The sequence below is a fragment of the Myotis daubentonii genome, chromosome 1, assembly GCF_963259705.1.
Source record: "Myotis daubentonii chromosome 1, mMyoDau2.1, whole genome shotgun sequence".
NCBI classification, from domain to species: Eukaryota; Metazoa; Chordata; class Mammalia; order Chiroptera; family Vespertilionidae; genus Myotis; species Myotis daubentonii.
Genome location: NC_081840.1, coordinates 32,211,209 through 32,234,511, shown reverse-complemented (window position 1 = coordinate 32,234,511; position 23,303 = coordinate 32,211,209). Strand labels below are relative to the sequence as shown.

Below are 23,303 nucleotides of genomic sequence, written 5' to 3'. Positions count from 1 at the left end.
AGACCAGGCTGGCCGCAGCCCAGATCCTCTCTCTTTCCTCCGCAGCTGCACCCCGACGAGCACGTGAGCGCGGCCCAGCTGTGCTTCAGCTGACCGGCTCCTGATTGGCTGAAACAAACGTGGGCGGGGGTGGGGCCTGGTCGCCTGCGTCGCTCGCCATTGGCTCTCAGGGAACCCGCCTCCCCCTCAGGTGAGGCGGGTTTGCGGGAGCGCGCGCCGGGCTCCGCGGGCGGCCGCGTCCCCGACTCTCTCCTGCCCGCCTCCCCACCCGCGCGCCCTCGCGCGCGCCTCCGCCCTTGCCCGCCCCCTGCCGCTGCCTCAGCCCCACAGAGCACAGAGCCGCCTCGTCCGAAGGGACGCGAGCATCGCCCTCGACGCCGCTGCAGTCAGTCGCCCGGCCGGGCCTTGACAAGCTGCCGGAGGGGAGGCTCCCCTGAGCCCGTCCCGGGGTCCCGTGGCTGCCGCCGGTTCCTCCAGCGTCTGGTCTCACGAGGGGCTGCGCGCCTCTGGACGCGCCTCTCCTTCTCTCCCCGCGCGCGGAGAGAGCGAGCTTAGGCCGGAGCGAGCCTGGGGGGCGCCGGCCGTGAAGGCATCGCGGCGACCGATTCGCCATGGAAGGCGCCGGTGGCGCGAACGACAAGAAAAAGTAAGCCCGTGCCCTCCGCCTGCCGCGTCCGCCGCCGGCGCCCCCGCCCGCCGCCGCCCGGGCTCGCGGGCCGGCCTCGGCGTTCGGGGGGCCGCCTTTTTGTTTCTGCCTTTCCTCCCCTCCCCTCCCCTCGCTCCCCCAACCTCGCGGGCCGGGCTCCCCTCCTCTGTCCACGTCGCCATCTTGGCGAGGGGGGCGGGAGACGCACGAAAGTGCTGCCCGGGGTCGGGGGCTGGGCCCAGCTCGCCCGCCCTTCGCGGCCGCCGGGGCCTCGCGCCGCCCTCCTCGCCCGCCTCAAAGAGCCAGCCGGCCCCGGGCCCCTTTCGGGTGGACTGACTGCCCCTCGCCCGGGAGCCCGGGAGAGGGAGCCGCAGCTCGGTCGCCGCCGTTTGTCCCCGAGCTTCCGCTCCTTCCCGCCCCCCGTCCTCTCTGTTTCCATTGAAGACTCGGCCCCGGGCGGACCCTGCTCGCGGGGCCCGGCTCCCCTCCGAGGGGCGCGAGGGGTCGGGCGCGCTCCGGCCCGGCTGCCCGCGGCGGCGGGGTCGCTGCCTTTGTGCCGGCGGGTTCTGCCCCGGCGGCCGGGCACGCTAACTTTCTCGGTTGGCACGTGCGGGTTTTGTTTGGTGTCCACCGCCTGGAAGAAGTTGCCCAGACTGAGGTTTGGAGTGACGGGGGTTTAGAGAAATGGCAACATTTTAAAGAGATCATCAGCGTTGGACACTCGGTCTCCTGTCTGTCAAGAGAGCCCAGACGTTAGGAATGGAGATGCGCCTCATTAATTCTTGGAAGTGTTTTAGTGAGAAGGTAGCGGCTGTCTGTATTTAGGCCAACATTTTTAATGAGATGGGGGGGCGGGAGGGGGGCGGAATGTGACCAGAGCAAATGAAACGCATCACTAGAAACGTTAGAACGGTCCCATTTTCCCGAATGAAGCAGAGTAAAGGAAGATCTTCAAAAATATCCGAAGGAAATAATCATTCTGTTGGAACTTCGTGCAAGTTTTAACAAAACCTTGAAGTTTGAGTCTAGGTGGTGGTATGTTACAGGATTAAGAATTGTTAGGGGAACTGGTGGGATTAAGAGGGACACCCCCTACCCCCAGCGCGCGCTCGAACACACACACACACACACACGCACATACATACATACATACACGCGCGCGCATGCATACATACATACATACATACATACACACACCGTTTGATCCAATTTGTTATTTTAGCCTTTGAGGAAATCATTTTAAGGAATTGAAGACTTATAGTAAGAGTTATGCTTAGTACATTGGCTTTACTGTTCAGTCCTTCCACTCTTCAAGGAGAGATTAATTTCCCTAATCAGTATCAGCAGAAGATAAACTTGTCTATGTTCTTGCTATTTTGTAGGTCCCTTTTTGTTCCTTATTCAGTAAGACCAAAATTCAAGATCAATTATTTACCGAATTCAAGATAAGTTCTCATTTTGTATACATGAGAGAAAGCACTTATAAAACTTAAAAAGTGATTAAACAGGTCTAGACTTACTTCCAAGAGTTACCAAAAATAAATTGCAATTAATTTTGCAGAAGTGATCACAGTGCTTTTGATGAAATGATGCGGCTGTTATATTGTAAACCTAAGGCAGATTACCTTTGTGTAGTGCCAATTTTCAGTCCGTTTTATATGCTGAATCATACTAAATACTGTGCATCAAGTTATGCACCAATCACTTCCTTTTCATAGGCAATATTGTACTTATTTGTCCTTTGTAATTCATCAGCTGAGAATTTTCTAAGTGGTTTTAACGTAAGTGAATTAATTAGCTATTATGCATCACTCCAACTCTTAACTTAGTTCTTAGATTTTCCTCAGTCCCATTTATTATTTCAAACTTTTTCTCATTTGAAAATTTAGCAAAAATTTGGATCAGATTGAATCATATTTCTTAATAGAGAGGTTCTTAAAACTGAGAAATTGAGTTAAACACCTAATAAATGGTGGCTACTTAACAATTTTAGATGCTGTTTGTTAAAGATGTCTCGTTTTTGTCCTTTTCTAACTAATAATTTTTAGACTTTTGAAAAGGTAACAGAGATTGAGGAGCAGGGGTTTTACTCCTTACAATTTTTCCATTTTAAATGAGCCTCCAGTATCTGGGTGAGGGAGACAAATTTGTCTTTTTAAAAGAAGGTCTAGGAAAATCATAGTTGAAGAATTAGAAGAAATCAAAACAGAAGATGGGTATGGTTATAATAGATATAACATACGGCCTTTGATGTTGCTTCCTTAGGGGTAGGGACTGGCTTTATTTAATAGCACATTGATAGAGATTTTGAGATTTCAAAGCAATGCCAAAAGGCTCATCGTTAGGTTTCAGGTTTCAGACCAGACTCCTTGGAAGTTTTTCAAAATAGTTATTGGGTCATTAAAGTAAAATCTCTGAGAATGAACATTCCTTAACTTCCTCTTTAATTTAGGTCATTAAAAAATCAAGAACCTCTCTAGTTGATTAATAACTTTTTTCTTGTTTCAATTTTACTTTGATTTCCACTTGTTTGAAGACTTGTTTGGTGGTTAAGAGCATAGAATCTTGAGCCAAACACCTCTGAGTTAGAATCCACCCTTTTCACTTGGTTAGCTCTGTGAGCTTGGGCAAATTACTAAATGCTTCTGAGCCTATGTCCTCGTTTTGAGATGATGGCAATAATGGCTAAATTAGCAGTTATTGTGAAGATTGAATGAGATAATGCCCAGTGCCTAGTTTAGGAGTCTTGGTAACACTGAGTACTTGGGGGAAAAAAGCATTTAAACTAGAACCTTTACACTTCCGTGCACTTAAAAGCTCTTGCAAGTTCTTCCAAATATCTGTTCTAGTTCCTCTTCTCATCACCTCATACATCTTTTCTATGCCTCCTAAAATGAAAAGACAAACACTGGATTCACAGCTTTAAAAGGGGTTCTTTCTGGTTAAAACAGTACATTCCTAGGTTATGTTGGCATCTAGCATCAATTATTTTTTGAGCATCTGATTTGTCTATTCTAGTTTCCCTTCACAATTTATTACCCATTGTTTTCTCCCCAAATAGGTTATTTTTAATTTACTCTGGACTTTAGAAACTAGAGTCATGAACACATTCTAGTCACACAGATCTTTTCAACAAGGTATTGTGCAAGACAAGGCTGTGTTAGGACTGGCAGTAACTTAAAACACTTTTGATGCTACAGTTTAGATAATTTTATAAATAGTTAATTTTTGCTAAACATGAGTTGATAAAGTGCTTCCAGTAAAGTATATGAACCTACCTGAGAGAAAAACTGACCTTCACTTATGAATTTCCATAGGGTTAAGACCATTGGCTTCCATCTCAGGGCAAAGCTTCAAGCCTGTATTATTAGTCTAATTTTCGCAGCTCAATTTGTATGAAATCAATATTAGTGTACTCTTCCACATGTATGTTTTACTGATGTATGTTGTTTTAGACTGATAAATTGTGGTGGTTCATGTGTTCCACTGTAAAGCATTTTGTGCAGTTTGGAGAATGCCCAATCTTCCAATCTTTCTACATGCTGACTTCCATCATTTTTGCAGCTCATTGGTATTTAGTTAGGCTCAAGGTTAAGATTTTTGTGGTTACATTTTTGTTGTATATTAAGAATAGTGTGTAAGAAAGTGCAGGAGGATTACTCTCACTTATTTTTTAAAGAAATTGCAATAATGTGTTTGGTGGTGAAATTAAAAACTGTTATGCATACATGTTAGAGTTGGGTTTGCCTGGCCAGTATTGCTCAGTGGTTGATCATCGACCTATGAACCAGGAGAATATCCTTTGATTCCCCAGTAAGGGCACATGCCCTGGTTGCTGGCTGGATCCCCAGTGTGGGGTGTGCAGGAGGCAGCCAATCAATGACTCTCTCATTATTGGTTTCTAACTTTCTCTGATTCTCCCTTCCTCTCTGAAATCAATTAAAAAAAAAAAAAGTTGGGTTAGATTACTGTGCTTGTTCATAGATGTGTCTTAAAATATAATTTTTAAAATTTTAGGTATTTCTTTAAAAAGATTAAAATCTTATCTAAGATTGTTAACGTGCCTGTTTCTCAACTAGAAGAAATAATCTAATTTAAATGTGTTGTTGGATTCGTTTTCTATTAAGAAACTGATCTTAACTCATAAAAAGAACATTTTCTTTTTTGTTTGTTTCTTTTATTTATTTTTTAGTGTTGGAACTAATTATTCAGTTGATGGATTTTACTTAGCCTTCTTCTGCTACTTGTGGAAGTGCTGTGTATGTTTTCTGCTTAACTCTAGAGTATTAGAAAAAGAATTTGAAACTAAGATAAGCCAATCTTCTTGTTGCTCAGCATTTTTGGTAAAAGTATGATGAGACTTTTTAAGTTAACTATAGGTCTTGGAATTTTAAAAATAATTGTATCCTTTTGTGTCTCCTGGAGCATGAAGAATTAACTATTTTTGTAAGTCCATTGAGTTTTATGTAGAAATTTGTAGTTTTTGCACTAAAAATAAATAAATCCATATCAGTTTGCCAGACCTGACCTTTTTTAGAAAAATATAATATGTAAAATATAAATTTAATTGTGTTTTTTTAAAAAGACCCATAAAATTTCCCATCTTCATCATTTCTTAGTGTACAATTCAATAGTGTTAAATATATTCACATTTAAGTGTAACCAATCTCTAGAATTCTTTCATCTTGTAAAATTGAAATTCTATAACCACTAAACAACTACTATCAATTTTCCCCTCTTCATCGTCCCTGGCAACCATCATTCTGCTTTTCTTTCCTATGGATTTGACTACTAAATACTGCCTATAAGTGGAATCATACAGTTGACTGGTTTATTTCATTAAATGTAATGTCCTCAAGGTTAATCTTTATTGTAGCAAGTGTGAGAATTTCCTTCCTTTATAAGACTGAATAATATTCTGTTGTATGCCACATTTTGTTTAACCATTCATCTTTCCATGAATACTTTGGATGCTCCCACCTGTTGGTTATTGTGAATAGTGCTGCTGTGAACATGAGTTTATAAGCATCTCTTCAAGATCTTAATTTCAACTGTGATTCTATTTCCAGAAGTGGGATTGCTGGATCATGTGGTAACTCTATTTTTTAATTTTGGAAGGAACCACCATACTGTTTTATTTCCAGTAGTGGCGGCACCATTTTATTTTTCCACCAACAGTGCACATGGGTTTTGTCCACTTCCTCCTCAATACTTGTTATTGTTATTTTCTTTGAGGTTTTTTTTTTTTCATTGTAGCCATTTTAATGGATGTGTTGAAGTGATTGTATTTTTAAGGGTTTGTTTGTTAACCAACTTAAAGTTAACAACAGAGAACAGTTGCCAGTGGAAGCTTTATCAGAAGTAAGGTTAAGCACCTCTAAAATAGGAATTAAGTTTTCCTAGTGACTTAGAAAAATTTGGTTTGCCAGGGTTTTTTGCTTTTGGTTTTTTTTCTGGAAAAATGCTTACTGTTTAAAATATTCTATACCTATTCTATTGTCGGTAAGTCCCATTTAACTAACTAGTAACTTTGTTTTAAAAGATTTATACAATACTTGAAATGACTTGTTTTTATAAGAAAACGGTCCCCAGGATGTAACCTTTTAGTTGTTCAGCTGATCTCAACTGTCATGTTAGAACCAGGCTAGTAAACATTTTGTTAATAAATACTGCTGGGTAACATGTACTTGCCCTTGAAAGTAACTCAGTAGCCTACTTTAAGGTATGTTAAAAGTTAGTGGCTGCTGGAGAGCATTAAGTGAAATAAGCCAGTCAGAAAAAGATAAATATCACATGATCTCACTCATTTATGGAATATAATGAACAACATAAACTGATGAACAAAAACAGATCCAGAGACAGAGAAACATCGATCAGACTGTCAAATCTCAGAGGGAAGGTAGGGGAGGGTGAGGGTAAGGGGGGAGAGATCAACCAAAGGACTTGTATGCATGCATATAAGCCTAACCAATGGACACAGACACTAGGGTGGTGAGGGCATGTGCTGGGGTGTGGGAGTGGCTGGGGAGAGGTCAATGGGGGAAAAAGGAGACATATGTAATATTATATGTATTACTTTAACAATAAAGAATCAAAAAGAAAATATATAGCTCTTATAATGTGAATCTTATTTCTATGTTCTTTCCAATAAAACAAATTATTGTTAACTGTCTATTCAGAAAGAAAAAAAAAGTGGCTGCCAATCTATATATCATAACATTGAGTAAAAAGTTTGCTAAAAGAGGTATATGACTATGCAGAAAATCAGCTTGGTAAATGTGTGGAAAGTATCTTTACCCTTATTTTATCTTTAGAAAATATTTCTTAAGTCTACTGTAAACTTCCAGAAAGTTTGGACCCGTTTATACTCTAGCAGTATATGAGAATGCCATTTTCTTATACTTTATCATCATTAAAGTTTGTTTTTAATTTGAAACATTAGCAGTTTGATAAATTACTATTCTTTTTATTTCAAGTGATGAAACACAACTCAAACTAGTTCAAGGGGGAAATAAGGCAGTTGTTGGCTCACAATATAGCTTTGGTTTAAGGGACAGTTAGATACTGAGTCTCAGGTGCTGTCCTCAGAGTATCATCCCTGACTTTCTCTTGAGTATTACTTGGTTTATATGCCTTTGCTCTGTTTGCATGTTGGCCTCGTTCTGTCACTAATAGGCTATCTTATGATATGAAAGATGGCCATTAGCCTTCTGTGCCAATATCCACAGTTTGTGATAGTAAAAATCAAAAGAAACTTTCATTTCTAGTATTCATATGTCAGTTTTCTAGATGAATGCCAGTTTGCCCTGTGTGGGTTATTTATTTTTGACCATGCCAATGGGGTTCCCTGATTACATGAGTCAAATGTCTTATTGTAGATTATTTATCTAGATGTAGATTAATTATCTCCTTATACCAGTGATGGTGAACCGATGACATTTTTTTGGTTGATTTTTCTTTGTTAAATGGCATTTAAATATATAAAATAAATATCAAAAATATACATCTTTGTTTTACTATGGTTGCAAATACCAAAAAATTTCTATATGTGACACTGCACCAAAGTTAAGTTAGGGTTTTTCAAAATGCTGACACGCCGAGCTCAAAAGGTTCGCCATCACTGCCTTATACAGTACTTTGGATCAGTACTGGCATTGTAATGAATGGGGTATAGGTTTTTGTTGCAAATCACTTGAGTTCATATCCCATAGAGTTTTCTACCAAGAATAGTCATTCTGGCTTTGCCTTGTGGGAGGCTTAAGTCTCTTCTACCATGGATGATTAGGGTTTTCATTTCAGTTCCTTAAGAAAGAGGTAGTAATAACTAATGGCTAAAAGATTAGTCTCTAGAGATGGCTGCTTAGTTTGCCTTATACTAACTGATTTTTCACCAGTTGCTTTTTCCTCTTTCTACATCTCACTTTCTTCATCTGTAAATTACAGTAAGAATAATTGCCTTATTATAAGCATTGTCATGAGGATAAAAGAGACATTAACCCATATGAAACAGTCAGAACATTTCTTGGCACAAAGTAAGGACTTAATTAATTAGGAGCTATTATTACATTAATATTGTAATTGTTTAGTTGTTTTCAGAAGAGTTTCACTTTCTTGAAATCTGTAGATACTGCTCAGTCAGACTCATTCAAGCCTTCTTTGGGACAATCTGACAAAGGCTGATGTGTGGTCTCTTTGGTTCATACTATTGTGAACTTATAATAGTTGTAGAATAGTTAGTGCTGCTTTTCCTCTATGTTGATACTTTTTCCCATGAATATCTGGTCTTTGCAGATTAAATGAAGGGGTTATTTGTTTTCTGCTTGTTTTGGGTATGTACATGTTATCCTGAAATAATCATTTTTCCATATTGTAATAGTAAAGGAAGAAATATATTCTCAAGGGTGTTTAATTGGCTGTCAAAGGTTGGAAAATTAAAAAAGCCTACTTTTCTTTTGGTATCAATTCATTAAATGTCTTTTATTTAACATGTTGGCAGAAAAGAGTTGGAAATTGCCTGCCTTTGCAGAGAATGTAGCTAAAATGTTTAAATGGGTTGTATGTCAAACCAGTAGTCAAAGCATTCACTGTGAATGGAAGAAGGGGTATTTTTTGGATAATGTAAATAAGGTGATTTATTTCAATGGTTCAGAATTTTTTTTTCAACCCTTGACCACTACTCTAGCATCTAACCACTCCAATCTATAACAGATTTTTATACATTCATTTATTCTGTGCATCTAACTTGCCAAGCAAACATTGAATTCTTGATGGCTCAAGCCACAGTTGAATATTCAGTTTTGAGTGTTAATTGATTCATCTATAACATGTACCTTTTTTAAAAACAATTTTTTTAAAAAAGGCACACATATGTAATACCCTTTGTAAGACTGTAAGCAATAAAAAAAAAAACAATTTTTTTTAGTACAAGGTGGTTTTATGTTAGAGGTTCTTGCAAAATACTGACTTTAGGATTTAACTTTCATTACTTTAAACCATCCCAGGAGCATCTTCTATAGTCGTGTTTACTAATTTGGCCAGTCTGCCTTAAGAATTTTCTTAAGACACTCAAAAAACACTCTCACAAGATAGTCTATCTAGCTTAAAATGTTAGAAAGTTATTTATTCCAGTATTTCTCAATCCTAACTAATGTTTAGATCTCTTTCAGGGGAAAGTAATCTCTGTATTCTTCTGAGATGTGCCCAGTGACCTCAATCTAAGTGTACCACAAAAAATGTAACCCTGTTCATTTGGTACAAATTTGATCATAATTAAATGCAACCTTAAACGCAGAAGGCTTGTAGCAAGAATATAGACCTATATAGAGATTATTTAGATGATCCAGAATATGCTTTTTCTTCTTAGATGGCCAACTAAATAAGTTTTAAAATTCTGATAGAGTTTACCTTTAACACTGCTTTAACTCTGTTGAGCAAAGCCCTGCCATGTTGTAACTCCCACTTACTAATCGCTGGAGTTGCATAAATCGCTAAATCTGTCTTCCGTATAACATCCTTTTAAAATATCTGAAGGTAGTTATCATGTCTCTTCTATTCCTAAGTAAAAACAATTTACTTTAATTTTAAAATTTAATAATTATATATATGATTTGTGGAACAGCATAAGTTATATTACATACTAGAGGCCCGATGTACGAAGATTCGTGCAAGCATGGGCCTTCCTTCCCCTGGCTGCCGGCACCGCCTTCGTTCTGACCAGAGCCGTCTTTCCGTCTTCCCATGCTGCCCAGAGGCCAGGAGCAGCTGGGCAGTGCTGAACACCCCCTGCTGCTCAGCGTCTGCATATGCAAATTAACCCACCATCTTTGTTGGGTTAATTTGCATACTCCTGATTGGTTGGTGGGCATCATGAAGGTACGGCCAATTTGCATCTTTCTCTTTTATTAGTGTAGACTAGTGGCCCGGTGCATGAAATTCGTGCACATTGAAAGGGAATTAATTAGAGGATGTGAGTGTGAGGCAGGCAGTCCACATTTCTGAAATTCATTGTTAATGAATTTTAGCTATGACTTTGCCAAATAAATGGAATTTACAGATATCGTTTAAAAGAGCATTCAGCTTAATATTAAAAACTCTGGCTACCAAGTCAGTCTATTTTCAACTTTTTGCCAGCGTTGTAAATTGTTTGCAATATCTGCCCATTTGGGGTTGCATGTCATGGTTATGAATAAATCGGTCTTGCCATACTTCGTTACAATTGCCATAGCATCCTGATATCGCTGCTGCATATTTCTGGGACTACCCTCAAAAGATGATGGAAGTATTATCATTTTACCAATTGGCACATTGTCATTTTCAGATCTAGATTTGAGATAATCCATTAAACCACTGTATTTTTCAACGCTCAACTTAGATTGGTTTGCTTTGATGAAATTTATCCAGTTGGCCTCCATTTTTGAATACGAATCCATGATAAACTGTTGAGTTAATTTTCCTGCATTTAAAATAGGATTGAATGTATCACGCACAGAGAAATGAAATCCATAGTACTGCATTTGTGTGACTCGTGTCCTTACATTTTGTCTAGTATTATTGTCGATTACACTGTTTTCTCTGAGTCTTAATGCAATATCTGTTCCCCAGCCTTTTTCACCATGTGGAAAAAGAATAGGATATGTCATTGCATCTAATGTAGGACACAGGATATTGATTTGTTTCATTTTAGTGGCATTTGGATTCTTGGGATCTGGTTTATAATGAATGAGCAAGTCCCTTTCAAAAGGAGGTTCTTCATCTTTGTTTCTGAATATGACAGCAACCTCGGTTACACGGGGAGAATTATATCTACCTGGGTCACTGTTATGATCGTATTTAATTGCCATTGTTACTTCTGTGGGAGCAATACCTTTTGCTGCTGATTTAGATTGGGCTTCCTTTTTCTACCTCATGTAGCATCTTGTACGATTTTGTTAATTCATTTATTTCATGCATGTGGTTGTTGATGTTGATCATGAGTCTTTCTGTGCAGCCCTGGTTTTCTGGCATTGCTAATCTTTTACTTGTAGCTTTGTCTGTATCCCAAATATAGAGTTGAGCAAACTTCCAAGAAACACCATCCGAAGGATGTAAAGTTCTAGTACGGTGATAAACTTGTCCGTGTATTCTAAAACAGTATGGCCCATATCCTGATGGTGATGCAATATTTGCACCCATGGAAGCAAAAGCAAAAGAACTATTTATGGAACACATATTTTCCATGAAATTTTTACTGTCAGAATCTTCATTTGTCATTAATCTTTTTAAATATGCCGGGTAATCTGGAAAATGTATATCATTTGGACAGACTTTCCCTTTGCTACAACCTTGAGTAAATTTCCCATCGGATGGTTTTTCATCAGAGAAATTTAGTGAAAGGCAAAATTCACACCTAACAGTCATTCCACCACAACCATGTTCGAGAATTGCATCCTCATGTACTCCATTTTCACTGAAAAGGCAGTTCCTACCAGTATTGGTAGTACTTGTTGATGACTGTTCTCTAGACATATTATCTTCACCACTGCCATCTTTCAACTTTAAAGGCACTTTGGTCTTTAGACATTTTCTGTCGATGACGCCTGTGTTTTTAGGCATCAGAGCGATGTTTTTTCCAATAGCTGGTCTTCAGATACATTCTGTCGCAGGCACCGCCTTCTTTCAAGATCAGATGCAGATTGCTCCTCAGACATTTTCTGTTGATAACATCAGCATCTTTTGGCTGCAGAGCTACGTTGTATCAACAGTTGTTCTTTAGACATAGTCCCACCTCTCTACTGTCATGGTCTGAGATGCAGGTGAATGAGAGTCCTGGCTGTCAGGCCGCTGAGAACTGTCTGACCAACGGCTGATTCTGGCTGATTCTATGGGGGTGGGACTTCCTCCTCCCTGCTGTCAGTTTCCACAGCTGTGATGAGGAAGGGTGACAGAGGGAGCCACGCCCTCCAAGCCACCCTCGCTCTCACTCTGCTCTATGTCCAGCGGTCTCCTGCTCTGCCAAGTCCTCCAAACCTCTCGCTCTCCACCCACTCTACCGCTCTGCTCTCCACCAGGAGCCTGCAGGTGTGGCTAGGCACAGCCGGCATCGCCTCCCGGGGCGGCGATGGTCCCGGGAGCCCGTGGCTGCCATTGCCTCCCAGGGCGCTTGACACCTGAGTATGCAAATTAACCTGCCATCTTTGTTGGGTTAATTTGCATACTCCTGATTGGCTGGTGGGGCATGGCTTGTGGACATCACGGAGGGACAGTCAATTTGCATCTTTCTCTTTTATTAGTATAGATGGGGACTTCAGTCTCAGATGGACTCTGAGATCTGCCACTTACTAACGACATTACTTAACCCCTTTTTATAGACAAGTAAACAGGATCAGAGTTTTTTGGGGAAAATTTATTTGGTAGCCTTGGATAGGATGAATTAGTATAGAAAACCAAGCCATTTGCTTTAGCACTTTTCCTTTGTCATTGTTTCCAGAATCTTCATCATGCTCAGGGTTTTAAACAAAATAGGAACAATCTTACGGGTATGATTTCTATGTGTTTACCATTATTCTGATATATGTGAATTTTTTTGTTACATAAGTACATGATTATAATGCCTATATTATCTGTTATATTTAAGTAATTAAAGACACATTCTTCTCAATACACAAATACACATGTTAAGTTTAGTGCCACTGACTTCTTAAGTTCCAGTCTCACATCTGTTACTGTCAGAAACTATATAATAAGTGTAATGGAAAGAAAAACATTTACCAGCTGAGAGAGGGAGGTAATGGAAAGGGAGAAGAGTGATAGAGTAGGTGATAAGATTTTGGGAAAGCCATTAATATAGCAGTTATTCAAAAGTTACTTTTAAAAAAATTATTTCAAAGAATTGAGAAAACCATTCCACATTACCACATTTTTCATTTGGTCATCTTTGAAGCCTGATCATGATCTAATAGTTTTGAAGTCAGGTTATTGGATTTTATTAAGTACACACTTTATTACTGGCCTGTCCTTAAATTGTACCTTTAGCTTTTTATTCCCAGCAATTATACCTTGCTCTATGTAGAATTGCCCAAGCCACTCCACTCAGTGTTCTTCCTGACAAACATAATTGTCATATTATGCATATGTAGTTACAACTAAAAATAAATTTTTCTTATTTTTTCAGAATTTGCTAGTTAACCTGTTAAATCTCTGCTATAAGACCTGCTAATGGTTCTCAAACTTGTGTTGCTTAAGTATCACCTGGGTGTTTAGTTAATAATGAGGAATCCCAGGTACCCACCTTCAGAGATTCTGATTTGGTAATTTTCAGATAGGACTCAGGAATCTGTAAATTTTACAAGCGCCAATTGACGAAACATACACCTTGAACAGATAAGAGTGCTCCTCAGAATCACCTGTGAAACTGGTTTTAAACAGACATGCCAAACCTACAATTTGAATTTCCAGGGTTGGAATCTAGCACGTGTATATCTCGGAGCTAAAAATTCTGTTGGTGATTGTGATATTTACCACAGGTCAACCATTGACTGATCTGATCTAAGTCCTTAGTGTGTATAGTTACTGAGTTCTAAGTATGTGGCAATGTAAATGTCTTAGAGGTTCACTCTGTTTACTGTATTTATAAAGCATTTGGGCAGATTTTTTAAGAGAAAGTTTTGTGGTTTTTTTTAAATTTATTTTTAAAGAGAAAATTTAAATAAACATTTTGAGTGTGGATGAACAATCTTTTTCTTTTCTTCATTTTTCTTTCTTTTTTTTTTTTATTTTTTATCCTTACTCGAAGATAGAGAAACATTGATAGGTTGTCTCCTGAACATGCAGTCGTAGTAATTTGTGTTTTAAGAATCCCTCCACGTGGTTGTGGTGTAAGCTAAATGTTGAGAACCTCCATCTTAGAGAAAAAGTTTCATATCCACATTTTTTGTTTTATTTTTCTAATACTTTACATTGTAAGTGATCAGGGGTTTTTTGAGAGATTCAGTACCAATTCTGAACCAGGAAAGAATTGATTAAAATCACTATTTAGGAATAATCTAAAATACGTGTGTGTGTGTGTGTGTGTGTGTGTGTGTTTTGTTAATCCTCACCCTATTTAAATAAGTAAAATAAGAATAAATATTTTTCCATTGATTTGTATTTATTTACTTATTGTTGATTTTTTTGTCTCTGTATTTTTTAAAAATCTTTATTGTTGAAAGTATTACATAAGTCCTCCTTCCCCCCCTCCCCCATTAACCTCTTCCAGCCCACTGCCGTTCCCCTCCCCTCCCCCCAGGCCCTCACCACCCCATTGTCTGTCCACGGGTTATGCATATATGTATACAAGTTCATTGGTTGATCTCTTCTCACCTACCCTCCTCTGCCTTCCCTCTGAGGCTCAATAGTCTGTTCATGCTTCTATGTCTCTGGGTCTGTTTTTGATCATCAGTTTATTTGGTTCATTAGATTCCACATATGAGTGAGCTCATGTGATACTTACCTTTCTCTCACTGGCTTATTTCACTCAGCATAATATTCTCCAGGTCTATCCATGCTGTTGCAAATAGTATGAGTTCTTTTTTTACTGCTGCGTAGTATTCCATTGTGTAAATGTACCATAGTTTTTTATCCACTCATCTGATGGGCCCTTAGGCTGTTTCCAAATCTTAGCTATTGTAAATAGTTGCTGCTATGAACTTAAGGGTGCATATATTCTTTCTGATGACGGGTTTGGGTTTCTTGGGATATATTCCTAGAAGTGGGTTCACAGGGTCAAATGGGAGTTCCATTTTTAATTTTTTGAGGAAACTCCATACTGTTTTCCACAGTGGCTGCACCAGTCTGCATTCCCACCAGTGGTGTACTAGGGTTCCCTTTTCTCCACATTTTCACCAACACTTGTCCTGTGTTGATTTGTTGATGATAGCTATTCTGACAGGTGTGAGGTGATAGCTTGTTGATTTGATCTGCACTTCTCGGATGCTTAGCGACTTTGAGCATGTTTTCATATGTCTCTTGGCTTTCTGTATGTCCACTTTGGAGAAATGTCTATTTAGGTCCTTTACCCATTTTAAAATTGTTTTGTTTGTCTTCTTTTGTTAAGTTGTAAGAGTTCCTTATATATTTTGAAGATTAACCCCTTATCAGATGTATAATTGGAAAATAAATATGTTCTCCCATGTAGTGGGCTCTCGTTATTTTGTTGATGGTTTCTTTTGCAGTGTAGAAGCTTTTTATTGTAATGTAGTCCCATTTGTTTATTTTCTCCTTAGTTTCCATTGCCCTAGGACAGGGGTGGGCAAACTTTTTGACTCGAGGGCCACAATGGGTTCTTAAACTGGACCGGAGGGCCGGAACAAAAGCATGGATGGAGTGTTTGTGTGAACTAATATAAATTCAAAGTAAACATCTACACTAATAAAAGAGAAAAATGGTAATTGGCGTACGGAGCTACCCTTTTCATTGGCTAATCAGGGCTATATGCAAATTAACTGCCAACTGAGATGGCAGTTAACTGCCAACAAAGATGGCGGTTAATTTGCATATGTAGGCACAATGCAGGGAGGCGAAAGGGAAAGCAGGAAGAAGCCCCCTGCCACTGACAGTGATCGGAAACCCAGGGGGGAGCTAAAAGGTGGGAGCCAGGGCAAAGGCGCCATGATCGGAGAATCAGGCGCCTTTGCCGCCCTGGCCAGTGATAGCAGGAAGTAGGGGTGGAGCCAGCGATGGGAGCTGGGCACGGTCGAAGTTGGCAGTCCCGGGAGCTAGGGGTCCCTTGCCTGGGCCTAAAGCGGAGCCCACGATCGCGGGGCCGCTGCCACTGCGGGTCCCCGCTGCCCGGGCCGGACGCCTAGGCCAGAGGCGTTAGGCCTGGGCAGGGGTGGAGCCTGCAACTGCGGGGAGCAGGGGCAGAGAGGAAGATCGCGGGGAGCTGGGAGTCCCCTGACCAGGCCTAATGCCTTGGCCAGAGGCGTTAGGCCTGGGCAGGGGCAGAGCCTGCAAACGCGGGGAGCTGGGGATCCCCTGCCCAGGCCTGACACCTCTGCCGGAGGCCTCAGGCCTGGTCAAGGGGCCGATCCGGTGATTGGTGATCGGAGGGTGATGAGGGTCAACTCCTCTGGCCAAGGCATCAGGCCTGGGTAGGGGGCAGAGCCGGGGATTGGAGGGATATGATGGTCCCCTTGCCCAGGCCTGAAGCGTGGGTCAGAGGCGTCAGGCTTGGGCGGGCGGTGGAGCAAGCGATCAGAGGGAGATGGGGGTCCCCTGCCCAGGCATGATTCCTGGGCCAGAGGCCTCAGGCCTGGGCGGGGGTCAGAGCCAGTGATCGGGGGGAGATGGGGGTCCCCTGTCCAAGCCTGACACCTCTGGCGGAGGCGTCAGGCCTGGGCAAGGGGCCGATCAGGCGATTGGAGGGTGATGGGGGTCTATGCCTCTGGCCGAGGCATCAGGCCTGGGCAAGGGGCAGAGCCAGCAATCGGAGGGGTCTGGGGGTATCCTTCCCAGGCCTGACGCCTGGGCCACAGGCATCAGGTCTGGGCTGGAGGCAGAACCAGTGATGGGGGGAAAGGAGGGTCCCCTGCCCAGGCCTGACACCTCTGTCAGAGGCGTCAGGCCTGGGCAAGGGGCCGATCCTGCGATTGGAGGGTCATGGGGGTCAACGCCTGAGGGCTCCCAGTATGTGAGAGGGGGCTGGCTGGGCTGAGGGACACTCCACACACACACACACACACACACACACACACACACACACACACAGTGCACGAATTTCGTGCACCGGGCCCCTAGTCATTACATAAAAGGGTAAGGTCTTTTTTTTTTTTTTTTAGTTTTATTCATTTCAAACAGGCCGTAGTTTGCCCACGGTTGTTAGGAGATTTATCAGTAAACTTATTGCTACGAGAGATATCTGGGATTTTGGTGCCTATGGTTTCTTCTAGGATTTTTATGATTTCACTTACATTTAAGTTTTTTATCCATTTTGAGTTTATTCTTGTGTTTCCATTGATTTTTTTAAAGAGAGTGGAAGGGAGAGAGGGAGTGAGGGAGAGAAACAGATAAATATCCATACGAACAAGAAAAAGAGAGAGAGAGAGACATCGATTGGTTGCCTTCCACATGCGCCCCAACCTGGATCTGGGCCAGGGATAGAAACTGCAACAAAGGTACTGCCCTTGACCAGGGAAACCCAAAAAGCCTTTGGTGCAAGGGCCTATGCTCTAACCACTTAACACACTGGCCAGAACCAAAAGCATTTTTTAAAAAATTGATTTCAGAGAGGAAGGGGGAGAGAGAGAGAGAGAGAGATAGAAAACATCTACACTAATAAAAGAGAAACATGGTAATTGGCGTACGACCGCTACCCTTTTCACTGGCTAATCAGCGAGATATGCAAATTAACTGTCAGCCAAGATGGCGGCCGGTAGCCAGGCAGCTTGAAACTAACATGAGGCTTTCTTGCCTCAGTTACTGAGGACTCCAGTGTTCCCCCCGCCTGCGCCTGCGGCTGCAGGCCTCTGAGGGGGCAGTTTCAAACATTGTAACAAATACCGCCCAACATCAGCCAGCAGATTCGCAACATTGTATGCAAAGGCCAGAAATCTACTTTCAGCTGCGAAGGTGGCCTAAGAGCTGGAGCCAAGCCTCAAGCTAGAGCTGGCCCAGAATAAAAAAAAAAAAAAGGAAAAAAGGAGCGTTTGGGAGTTCAGTCACTCCCAGCCTGAAAACAGCCCTCAGCCCCTCACCCAGACTGGCCAGGCACCCCAGTGGGGACCCCCACCCTAAGGGGGTGTGACCAGCTGCAAACAGCCATCATCCCCTCACCCAGGCTGGCCAGGCAAACCAGCCAGCCCCACCCGTGCACCAGGCCTCTATTCTATATAGTAAAAGGGTAATATGCCTCCCAGCACCGGGATCAGAGGAGCCGAGAGGCCTCCCGGCACCAGGATCAGCATGACAGGGGGCAGCGCCCAAACACCCTGATTGGCCCTGCTCTGTGTGTGACAGGGTGCGGCACCCCAACCCCCCCCCCCCCGCCCCCCCGGGCCCTGCTCTGTGTGTGACAGGGCAGAGCCATAACCTCCCCATCAGCCCTGCCCTGAGTGTGAGAGTGGCGGCGCCCCAACCCCCTGATCGGCCCTGCTCTGTGGGTGATAAAGGGCGGTGCCCCAACCCCCCCTGCCCCCCCACGGGCCCTGCTCTGTGTGTGACGGGGTAGAGCCATAACCTCCCCATCAGCCTTGCCCTGAGTGTGACAGTGGCGGCACCCCAACCCCCTGATTGGCCCTGCTCTGTGGGTGATAGAGGGCGGCGCCCCAACCCACTGATCCGCCCTGCTCTGTGTGTGACAGGGGACGGTGCCCCAACTCCCCTATCAGACCTACTCTGTGAGTGACAGGGGGAAGCTCCTCAACCCTCTGATGGGCCCCGCTCTGTGCGTGACAGGAGGGAGCTACCCAACCCCCTGATGGGCCCTGCTCTGTGTGTGACAGGGGGCAACGCCCCAACCCCCGGATTGTCCCTGCTCTGTGCATGACAGGGGGTTGCGCCGCAACCTCCCCATCGACCCTGCCTTGAGTGTGACGGGGTGGTGCCCCAACCCCCCAATCGGCCCTGCTCTGAGCCAGACCAGGGGCTGCACCTAGGGATTGGGCCTGCCCTCTGCCACCCGGGAGCAGGCCTAAGCCAGCAGGTCGTTATCTCCTGAGGGGTCCCAGACTGCTAGAGGGCACAGGCCGAGCTGAGGGCCCCCCCCCCCCCGAGTGCACATATTTTTGTGCACCGGGCCTCTAGTCAATGATGAGAGAGAATCATTGTTCAGCTGCCTCCTGCACGTTCGCTGCTGGGGATCAAGCCGGCAACTCTGGCATGTGCCTTTGACTAGAATCGAACCCAGGACCCTTAAGTCTGCAGGCCAGTGCTCTATCCATTGAGCAAAGTGGCTAGGGCAAGCATATTTTTTAAAAAATAAACAACACAATTATACATTAATATAAATAGTTATGTCTATTAGCTTATTAACCTAATTAATGTATAAATAGATGTGACAAAGATTTCATTTTCAGAATGTACCCTCTAATTTAAAATAGTGATTCTTTTTCCCTATTTATCTTACTGCAACATTAGAATATCAAGTATTTAAGCATTTTTTGTGAGGTTATTGGAAGGTGAATAATCCATCTTTTCTCTAATTGTGGGTATTTAAGTGATATTTCCATGCTAGTAAGATAATTGTCACCTAAAGCAAGAAATTTAAGTTGCTTTCAAAAATAAAATAAGTGCATATATGTTCTGAATATTTTCCTTTAGAAACAAATCATTTCACCTGTATTTTTGGAATTTCAAATTATGAAATGCTGAATTTTCAAAACCAGAAAGTTAGAATGAGAAGTTGAAAATATTAAATTATACTGCTTACTCATTCTTTACTTTCCTCTTCTTGGAAAATAAGTTTAAAAGTTAGTTTATACTAAAAGCCTGATTTTTCTAACAAAGGCAGGTACATAGATGGTGTCAGTTTATTAGTGAATTTTAAAGTATAAAACCTGTAATTCTGTCATCTTGAAACTCTATTGCTAATATTTTGTAAACTTCGCTAACATATACCATTGTATCTTTCTGGTTTTAACTGCATTTGTAGATGATATGTCCATATGTATGTCTGTATACATATATACACATTTATTTCTCTATATATACATGCATTACACACCCCTATAGAGAAATGGATTCATGCTCCAATTTCATTGTATAACTTGCTCTTTTTACATAGTACTATATTGTAACATCTACTGTAAGCACAGATTAATTTTTGTAGACTTTTCCTTGTCTCCTAAAATTTTATGTTACTTGATTTTATAAAAAGATTATTGCTGTAACTAATGTTTTGTCAGTTAGGAATTGACCCTGGTAACTACTATTGAATAAAGTCAAGAAACATAAAGATAACTAGAATATATGTTCCATGAGGGTAGCAACTTGGTCTCTTTTGTTTATTGAACTTGCCCCATGCTGAAAACAGTGTTTGGTTCATAAGAGACAATTAAGAAATATTTATTGACTAAATGAATGATATTTTCTAACATGATTATGCTAAAATTTCATTTTTAAGTTTATTGATAATGATTAGAACTCAAGACGTTTTCCTGGAGAAAATAATTACGAATTATAGTTAGATGTCCTGAAAATGTAATTTATATTTAATTTGAAGTGTCAGATTTTTGCTGTTTTTTTTTTCCCCCATTAAGTATGGATTTTTAAAAATTAAACATCTGTTTGAAGTGTTCTGGTTTTGTAGCAATTTTCAGATGGAAAGTATAACAATAGATCTTATTAATAATAAGAATACTCCTAATAAATATAAAAATATAAAATACTTGTCTAAGAGTAACCAGGCTTGGAGAAAAAGCCACTAGGATTAGAAATCAACTTAAAGAAAACTTTGATGTCTTGATGAAAATTCCAACACTTTCCTGAAAAAGACTGTACAAAACAAAACGAGTCAACTTCTGTGTTTCTTGCTGGGCTAGAAAGACATTCATAAAAGTGATAAAGGTATTGATTATAAAATGGTTAACAACATTAACTACCACTGATGTATTTTCCTGACCACATAAGCTTAGGACAAAACAATAAAAGACATTGTGGATCGTAGTGATGAGGGAAATAATCTTTAAACCTCAAACCTCTTTTCAGCAAGTTGGTATACTACATTCTCAGCTCTCTTCTCCCTGTGCCTCTAAATCTCTTCTCTCGAAAGATCACTTACTCTCCTTGGTGATATATGTGCTGTTCACTTTATGCTGCTTGGTTGATTTTCCCCCCCACTTACATCTATTTACCTGTATTTGCAAGTGTTTATCCAGATAATTACAGTAAATCCAAATAGTATGCCTTATTCATAGTTCTGGCATTATTATGCTGTTTAATTATGATTGTAATCTGTAGGATCACAGGAGCACTGATAAAGCACAAATTCAGGGATCCCAAAAGGAATGTTCCAAGGACAGTCAACCTTCCATGGGCTGAAGTCAAGGTCAAATAGCATATTTGAGCCAGTACTAAAGTGAAGTAAAACTTACACACATCCCTACTAATAATACAAAGATAAATAAGTCTGTTTCCTGTCTTCAAGAGCTTTTAAGGATTGTTGAGGAAGATAAAATACAGCGAAATAACCAAAGTGGGTCAGATCTAGGAGAGAGGAGCAGTTTTAGAAGACAGAACAGAAAGAAACAAAGTGATGCTAGAGTTAAAAATGCAAAGTTTCTCACATAAACTTACCAGGTCACATATTCAAGAGTACTCCAAGCAGAGAGAGTGGGGTGAGTGAACCAGAAGGAATGAAATATTATGCTTTGATTAACTGCAGTGTGTCTGAAGAATGTGGGAAATGATGAGGGTGAAGAGATGGGCAGGGAGCTAGATAAGGATGGGTTTTGTTGGAAATAATTATACTTTGCCCTGTGTACATCTGATAAAATTGTAAGGGCATACATAATACCAGGTTTCTTATTTTGGAAGGATCATTGTGATAGTAATTTGAGGGAGAAATTAAAGTGAAGTAAGGAAAGGATGAGTTCAGTCAGTGGTTCCCAAATTTCACTGTGTATCTGCACCTTTGGAGTTTTTAAAAATCCAGATTTGTGGTCCCTGCTTCAGATCTACTGAATCAGAATTTACAAAGATAGAGCCCAGAAGTTTGAAATGTTGCTTTATGTCCCTTAAGTGATTATCATGCAACTAGACCTGCATTTGGGAATATAACTATTTCAGTAGACTTAAGTGGGAGGCTGTTTAAGCCTTATCAGGGTTGTTTTGCTTATCAGTACTAGTATATTCCTAGTACCTAGCACAGTCCATGGTACTTGATAGATGCTCAATAAATATTTACCGAATGACTATTTCTTGATTGGAGGAGGTTATTCTGAATTTCAGGAAGGCTCTTCCCCTCTTGCGTTTTGGTTCTCTAGAGTTATGATCATTAAATTAGCTAATACATAAAAGCACTCAACACAGTGCCTGGTGCATAGTAAGTGCTCAATAAATGTTAGAAGGGGAAAATTCTCTTCGTCTTTTCTCTCATGGTACTTTGTGTGATTAGATATCTTGGCAATTGCTTATGCCTAGCCAGATATCTTGAAGTGAGTATGTAGGTTGCTTTTATTGTAGGGATCCAAATATTGAACAAATACAACACCAACATTAGTGAGCTAAGATGTTCAAATAGTTTCTCTGTACAAATTAAAAACAAAGTATAGTGGGAGTATATGAGGTAGTGTGCTCTGATTCTCTCCCCTTTGTGGTTGGCATTACCCATTAAAGATTGCCTTGCTTTGAAGAAATGGCGGACAGTGAAGCAGAGAGCATTGCCATTGTAGATGCCTTTCAATTAGGATTTTGGATTATGAGCAGACTCCAGGAAAGAGCCTGGCCATGAGTCTCTCCAAATAGCTTAGGGTCAAGTCCTAAATTTAAAGCCAACCCCTGTACCTCTTTTTTATTTCTTTGGAGATGTGAAGAAAACACATTTTGAACTTTATAATAATGACTTAAGAATACTTACCTTGGTAATTAGAATAAGTTTCTGAGAGGCAGCATAGACTATTGTTAGTAGCATAGTTTTTAGAACCAGACAGCTTGAATTTGATTATAGGCTCTACCATTTATTAACTCTGTAATCTATTTAACCAGGTTCCTATTTATAACATGGTTATGATAATAACAAATAAGTTAATAGATGAAAAATACTTAAATACCACTGTAATATTATGCACCATGTAGAAATGTTTGAATTTAAAGCTGCAGATCAAAATGCCAACTAAGGAACATGAATATTTTCCTTTGGCATGAGATTTTAAGAAGTACACGCAGTTAAAGCAATGAGATAACAATTTTCACCTATCAGCTTGGCAAAAATTAAAAAGATATAAAGGGTCCATAATATCTATTACTGCAGAGTGCTTGTGGAAATGGATACACACATTAATGGATTGGCAGAGACAAAAATGGGTATAGACCTTTTTGGAAAGGAATATTTAAATGCCACATCCTTTATCAGCAGTTCTCAACCTGTGGGTAGTGAACAATGAAAATACATCCTGCATATTAGATATTTACATTATGATTATAACAGTAGCAAAATTACAGTTATGAAGTAGCAACAAAAATAATTTTATGGTTGGGGGTCACCACA

General features: G+C 41.0%; 1 protein-coding gene across 2 annotated transcripts in view; it reads left to right on the top strand.

Annotated features, from left to right (window-relative positions):
• Positions 1–312: 312 nt before the first annotated feature.
• The window catches only part of HIF1A (hypoxia inducible factor 1 subunit alpha), a 52,978-nt gene continuing 29,987 nt past the window's right edge, over positions 313–23,303 (top strand). The window contains exon 1 of one of the 2 annotated variants that reach the window (XM_059694189.1): positions 313–646. In XM_059694189.1, the coding sequence (XP_059550172.1) occupies positions 612–646 (35 nt within the window). In that variant the 5' untranslated portion in view covers positions 313–611. The remainder of the gene's footprint in view (positions 647–23,303) is intronic. The other variant, XM_059694178.1, reaches the window with a different exon arrangement.